The 7,606-nt window shown below is 38.0% G+C and overlaps 1 protein-coding gene across 1 annotated transcript; it reads left to right on the forward strand.

Moving 5' to 3' along the window:
* Positions 1-294: 294 nt before the first annotated feature.
* LOC138336088 (leucine-rich repeat neuronal protein 1-like) lies at positions 295-7,131 on the forward strand. The gene has a single exon (XM_069285385.1). The coding sequence runs from the start codon at positions 2,005-2,007 to the stop codon at positions 4,123-4,125; it is 2,121 nt and encodes a 706-aa protein (XP_069141486.1). The 5' UTR covers positions 295-2,004; the 3' UTR covers positions 4,126-7,131.
* Positions 7,132-7,606: the final 475 nt, after the last annotated feature.

Here is a 7,606-nt window from a genome sequence, read left to right on the forward strand (position 1 = left end):
AAATACCATCAAGTGTCAACACAAAACTCAGGACCTGCCACATTAGTCAATATTTAAATGACTATAGACTTGACTACTAGCAATGGACATCTGATGAACATAAATTCAACAAGTCTGCATTTGTAATCAGAATAAAAACATGTATCTTTCTAATGGGGTGACATTGAAAAAAAATTAATATGAAAAAAACCCATTAAGATCTAGTGAAAGTAGTAAGCTTGGCAATATGAATAGCATACTTAATTATAAATAAGCACTTTTTGACCAAATACAATTTTGTATGTTTCAGGTGTATTGGTAGTTGTACAGTGGATAATTACAGCTTTACAAGGATGGAGTTCAAGGTCAAGGATGCAGAAAGTAATTATCCTTAGCAACAGGTCATCAAACCGGTGTTCAGGTGGTCAGATATGGTCATTTATAACAACTGGACATTACATTAAACCAGGGCTTTAGTGAATAACCCAGTCATGATAGAGGTTCAAGGCCAACATCTGTGATACAAAGTTCAAGGTCAACAGGGAAATTACAACAGTTCAAGCTCAACAGGAATGAGAAAAGTTAAAGGACAAATAATGCAATAGAAAAATTAAAGGACAACATCAGTGGCAACCAAATAAAAGTCAACAGATACACAATAGAAAAAGTCAAGGTCAACATCAGTGACAACCAAATAAAAGTCAACAGATACAATAGAAAAGGTCAAGGTCAACATCAGTGGCAACCAAATAAAGGTCAACAGATACAATAGAAAAGGTCAAGGTCAACATTAGTAGCAACCAAATAAATTTCAACAGATACAATAGAAAAGGTCAAGGTCAACATCAGTGGCAACCAAATAAAGGTCAACAGATACAATAGAAAAGGTCAAGGTCAGCAAGTGCAACCATAAAATCTAATGTTTGGTCAATGTTGCAATAAAATCATCAATTTCCATCACCGCTGAAGGGGGAATTCATGCCAGCATTTCTAGTAAAATATTTCTCTAGCAAGCACTTAATATGAACATTGGCAATAGATATGGGTCTGTCTCTACATTAACCTTGTAAATTTACTGTCAACCCTAGCTGAGAAATTATCATAAACAAGACAAAAAGGAATCATTGGTTTATGTGGATGAATACCATATAAGGTGTTTGATAGACAAAGAGGCAGTGAGAGGCTGGCTGCCAGCCACATTCTCTGGGTAAAGGTTAATAGTGCCTCTTCAACATTAACACCGTAATACAAGGCCGTGGACGCACGTCAACATTAACACCGTAATACAAGGCCGTGGACGCACGTCAACATTAACACCGTAATACAAGGCCGTGGACGCACGTCAACATTAACACCGTAATACAAGGCCTTGGACGCCAAGAGCTTCCGATACTCCTACCAAAGAGTCTGGTATTACAATGGTGTGACAAGACGATCGCGCCTTGTGAGTTCGACCATAACGAAACTGGAGTGTCACATCTCACATATGCTACAGGACTATCAGTGTGACTTTCTGGAGCCAGCAATCAAATGTGCCAATCTTGATATATATACATTCTAGACAACTGTAGCCTGAGATATATACAGCAGACAAGAAGGGTATTGGTATAGGAATGGACAGTGAAATAAAAGCTAGTCTGCTAGCGGAACAGTAATCAATAGAAGGAACCCAACTACTACATCCAACTCAATCCATTCTCATTAGCACACATTGTGGTAGCCAACACCCTACCTGTTTAATTGAGCTCCTGTACCAATTACTGGAGACCAGCATCCATCAGATCCATCAAAATGGAACTCTGACTAATATAAATATGATACATCAATATCTTCAATAATTGCAAAGATTGTTTTTATTTACATCAACGGAAATGAAGAATTGTTTTGTAGGTATGAATTTGTGATTTCAAGTATCATTGATAACAAAACCACTTGAAACTAGAAAGAAAAGTATGAGGAGATAAGGTTATATCAAGCACAAATGTTTGAAGACAATTTGAAATGTGATCAACTCCATCCCTGAAAATGTGGAGCAGACAACAAGGCTGCAGCTTGTGTGATATAAAGTGGCTGTACGTGGTGATGGTGGTGCTACCACAGTGTTGTCCTAACAAACCACAGGACGCCGACTGGAATCCACCATTCTGTCCTAAGCAGTGTACTTGTAGCCTAAGCCGGTATGAGCCCCCATCACAGGGTAAACTCCTCAGGACTATAAACTGCTCGGAGGTGGGGGTTGGGGCTGTCCCCAAGAATCTTCCAAACCAAGTGGAGGTCATCAATCTCAAAGGCAACAGAATCAAATATCTCAAAATAAGGGATTCTCTAAACTATCTCAAACACTTTGATGTATCCTCCAACAGGATCTCCAAGATAGACAGCAGACTACAAAAGCTTACCCACTTAAAGTCACTAAATCTCCAAAACAACAGTTTGTCTTATTTACCGAATGGACAGTTCAGTGGTCTCAAATACCTGGCCTATCTTGACTTGTCCAATAATGTGTTACATTCCATAGAGAAGCACTCCTTTGGAGGGTTAAATTACCTGCAGCGGCTCAATCTGGAGGGAAATAAGCTGTCGTTTCTGGAGCGGGAGTGGTTCCTAAGTATGCCCTCTCTCAGGTGGTTGTACCTCTCAAGGAACATCCTACGAAATATAGAGCCAAATATGTTTGAGACTTTGTCAAATCTAGCCGAGCTTCGGCTTGATCATAATAATATATTCAATATCGGTGAAGATGCATTCCATGGCATGACAGAGTTATCAACACTAGATTTGTCCTTTAACAAGTTAACCCGGGTTCCTGAGTGTAAAGTTCTATCTCTAATAAGTCTACAGTGCCTGTATTTAGATGGAAACCCAATATATAGAATTAGCCGAGGTGCATTCAAAAACCTAAATGTTTCCCTCATACGGGCACGCTACATGCCAAATTTGAATGTTATTGAAAGGCAAGCATTTAAAAATCTTCTACAGCTTCAAATTTTGGAGCTTCATGATAACCCGACGCTCATTTTTGTTGATCCTGATGCTTTTAGTAATGTTCCGCGTCTCAAGAGTTTATATCTACACAACAACCGATTGTTGGCAGTACCTCGTGCTATTAGAACAGGACTTCCATCACTGGAAAAAATTCATATTTACAATAACAATCTAAGATGTGACTGTAATGCCTACTGGATAAGGCAGGAGTTAGTGAGAGAGGACCAGCAACCAAACTATACATCAGTTATGTACGATGAATCTGTTTTAAGTTGTGATTCACCACCGAATTTATCAGGTAGGCTGTTAAAGATGCTTCCAAAGCAAGCAATAAACCAGACGTGTGCTCCTTCTGCTTTGCCTCTGTTTGGGACCAGTTATAACATCAGTGTAGGGGAGGAGCTCAGACTGGAATGCCACGCCCTAGGTGTCCCTCAACCCCAAATTAAGTGGCGACTTCCTAATGGTACAATGTTGTCGGGGTCAGTAAGGTCAGGCCGGGTTCAGGTGTTAGCCAACAGTACACTGATAGTGCGCCACCTGAGGCCGTCGGACAGTGGCACCTACCTATGTAAGGCCATCAACCAGAAAGGGTTCGACATTAGCTCGACCTTGGTCAAGGTCAGCAACAAACCAATCAGAATCATTCCCTCCAGTATAGCTGGAGACTATGTAACGATCATGTGGAACGGAACAACATACCGCTCAATGATATCTGACTACCAAATCCATTATCGTGTCCCTTCCTCTAGCATACAGTACAGTACTATCCACCTCGGCCAGTATGCTACCCGATATACATTCACCAACCTAAAACCCCTGACCATGTATGAGTTTTGTATTGTGTATGTGTATGATACGGAACAGTACACAGTAGACTGTGTCAATGTGACCACCACACAGCCGGTCGAGTTACCGGTAGGAATCACAAGAATAGACAAACGTATTATCATTGGCTCGTGTGCAGCAATCCTGCTGGCTATCGCCTTGGGATGTGTTATCGCTGTTGCTCGGCGTTTCCGGAGACACAAGGAATACCTGGAACCTTCTAGTCATGAGAAAAGTGAAACCATGGCACATATTCCATTAGATAATTTTTACAACCCCCCTACAACACCACTGTGTTCTTCCCGAACTTCCTTAATCAGTGCTCAAGATTAACATCCCATACCAAGGGAGCTAACACATTCCTATATTGCAATACTAAGTCTAATGTAGATCAGCAGAAAGACATGTTAATATTTCATTTTTGTTTTGTTCATTGTATATTTCATCAGTAAAATGTACCAAATATGCATCAATACATTTTACTACAGCGCGTAAACAATTATACCCATCATTTGAACCATAACTGATGTATAATCGTGTTTGTATGAGTCTAACCTAAACAAAAATACATACAAAATAATATGTTTTGCTTTTGGTACATGCACAATCAGTACTTAATTCCATATAGGGCATAGTGCCATGGACTTTTTTCAGGACACAATTAATTATCTTTAATATTTTTATCTTGAAATAAAATATGAAGCGCAAAGTTTTCAATAGTGGTAATGGTGTAAAGTAAGTAACTTTTGCAACTGAAGAAAATTCCGAATTTGTCTGTTCCTGTTTGTGATAGAGGAAAAAATAGCTTGTGTTGGCGGTGGGGCATCTTTAAGACAATAGGCTTTAGTTGCTGAATGTGTGAGAAGCTGGAATTTCCAAAGGAGATAGTTGATATGTCAAGTTTGTTTTAATTGGATTAATGTCCTATGAACAGCCAGGGTCATTTAAGGATAGCCCAGGTGTAGAAGGTGGAGGAAAGCTGGAGTACCCAGAGAAAAATCACTTGACCTTTTGTCTGGCAATTACACAGATTGACCAGCCTATAGTTACAACAGTTAACATGCTTAATACGGAATAAAATCAAAATATTTTTAAAAAAAATTCAATACAACAGTAAATTTCTAGACAGTCGATCTTTACTACATGTTAAATTGGCACATAAAAAACATTGTACAATATACAGTATATAGTACGAACATGTTTAATCATGAACTTTGATTGGTCATGATTGCCACCTTGACTGCTGGCATAACCAATCAAATGAGAAGGATTTCCATGATGAATGATACCATTCCAATGTGGCCAATGTTTCCACTGGTAAATGTGGCCAATGTTCCCACAGATAAATGTGGCAAATGTTCCCACAGGTAAATGTGGCCAATCTTCCCATGGGTAAATGTGCCAATCTTCCCACGGGTAAATGTGGCCAATCTTCCCACGGGTAAATGTGGCCAATCTTCCCACAGGTAAATGTGGCCAATCTTCCCACAGGTAAATGTGGCCAATCTTCCCACAGGTAAATGTGGCAAATGTTCCCACAGGTAAATGTGGCCTATGTTCCCATGGGTAAATGTGGTCAATGTTCCCACGGGTAAATGTGGCCAATGTTCCCACAGGTAAATGTGGCCAATTCAATGTTCCCACAGGTAAATGTGGCCAATGTTCCCACGTGTAAATGTGGCCAATGTTCCCGCTAGTAAATGTAGCCAATGTTCCCACGGGAACTCTGCGAGTTACACCTGAGAGTGAGTGTGGAAAACCCCAAATATTCATATAGGTCATGGGTGTTGACAATAAGTTCTTTTAATGGTCTTTTTCACAACAAATCGCCGGGGTTACATAATTTACACGTGCTCCGTTATCATTATACCCACATAACCTCAACAAAATAAAAATCTATTCCTTAATTATATATTACAGTTTTTCACGTAAATGAATAATGTTTAATCTCGCGGTAGTTGCATATTTTTTATTAAAATACCAATATTTTTTTCTTTCCCGTTATTGTCAACGAATTCAATTGAACAGCTGATCGGAATCGAGTCATTCATATGTTCCCAACAAAAGTGGGGTCATGACCCCACGTTTCTATGCCATCGACTATTCTCGTAACAATAGAATCTCCGCACGTGTTGTGCTATCATTATACACTGATAATGATAATACTAGAAAGCATGGTTATTGAGTCCATGTCAGTGCAAACTGTAAATATTACCTTATAACAATTCTGCACATGATAAAAGTGTAATTCCGATAGCCTACTGGATAGAGATAGTATTTCCACTCATTCTCCTCATCTGTCACTAAATGAGCGAGATTCTCCAAAAAACCCTCTTACTGAAAATATTATCTTATGTTCTGATATGATAACAGAACTTGTCAAGCTGATAAAGCCCTCTCCTTACAGACAAAGTGCATACAAAACATAGTACAATTGTACAAATGAATAGATACAATATTTCTCCTAATAAATATGACAAAGAAATGTAACTTGGGACCAATCATCATATTCCATAGACAGAAAACTAGCCATGGTGGAAAAGTATTTCAGCTAAAGCTCCTCATAGGGTCTTATGGTTCATTCAATTCAATAGCTGAAATATACCTGTAGTTTGAAGACATCAATTCTAATTTTGAAGAAATCAAGTATTTTTATCATTTCCTACCTACGGTCTTTGACCTTCTTGCGTCTATATCCTAATAAGGGCATCCCTGGCTCTTTTTTTTTTACTAAAATACCATGGCTGAGATCATGAAAATATGTTCATAAGACACCATTTAAATATATTTCTGTATTCGCTATGACATTTTTTTTCGTCACTTTTCATGACTAAATGTGATTCAGTGGGCAGACACTGAAACGTGAATATTACTCTGGTTCGCCATTGTCATACCAATAGGATGTTTTTAGATAAGTTAAAAATTGTAATAATGAATAATTGTACATATTAGATGCATTATTCATGTGTTAAATGTGTGTAACTCCATTCATCTTGTTGGTTCTTTACTTTAACAACAATATGGTAGACTCTAATTCACTATCATTTTAAAAATAATATAAGTCTGTTTTATAAACCGTAGAAAAACGAACCCTTTATTATAAGGGCGCACCCTTGGTCAATGATATCAGACCCTATGCCCTTATAAGTATGGTACATCGTTTGTGTGTGCCCAGCCTTGCCCCACCATTTGATGTCTACATATATAGTAATAGTGTGTTTGACTTTTACAATTTTGTTTTATTAACCAAATTCTAAAAGGTTTGAATAAGTGTATAAATGTGACCATTTATGTGATATGTACCAAATGCTCAATACAATCTAGCTGTTATATATGAAAGCATTTGCTTATTTTAACAAATTGTTATATAACATCACTGCAATGTACTGAATACGAAAAATATCATTGCAATATGTTCTGAATACCATTAACATTACTGCAATGTACTGAATATCAACAACATCACTGCAATGTACTGAATACCATTAACATCACTGCAATGTACTGAATATCAACAACATCACTGCAATGTACTGAATACCAACAACATCACTGCAATGTACTGAATACCAAAAACATCACTGCAATGTACTGAATACCATTAACATCACTGCAATGTACTGAATACCATTAACATCACTGCAATGTACTGAATATCAACAACATCACTGCAATGTACTGAATACCAACAACATCACTGCAATGTACAGAATACCAACAACATCACTGCATTGTACTGAATACCATTAACATCACTGCAATGTACTGAATACCAACAACATCACTGCAATGTACTGAATACCAACAACATCAC

This window comes from Argopecten irradians, chromosome 12 (genome assembly GCF_041381155.1).
Source record: "Argopecten irradians isolate NY chromosome 12, Ai_NY, whole genome shotgun sequence".
Taxonomy (NCBI): Eukaryota; Metazoa; Mollusca; class Bivalvia; order Pectinida; family Pectinidae; genus Argopecten; species Argopecten irradians.

What these genes read in the sequence shown, in the direction of transcription:
- LOC138336088 (XM_069285385.1), top strand. Translation starts at nt 2,005, where the DNA reads ATGTGGAGCAGACAACAAGGCTGCAGCTTGTGTGATATAAAGTGGCTG.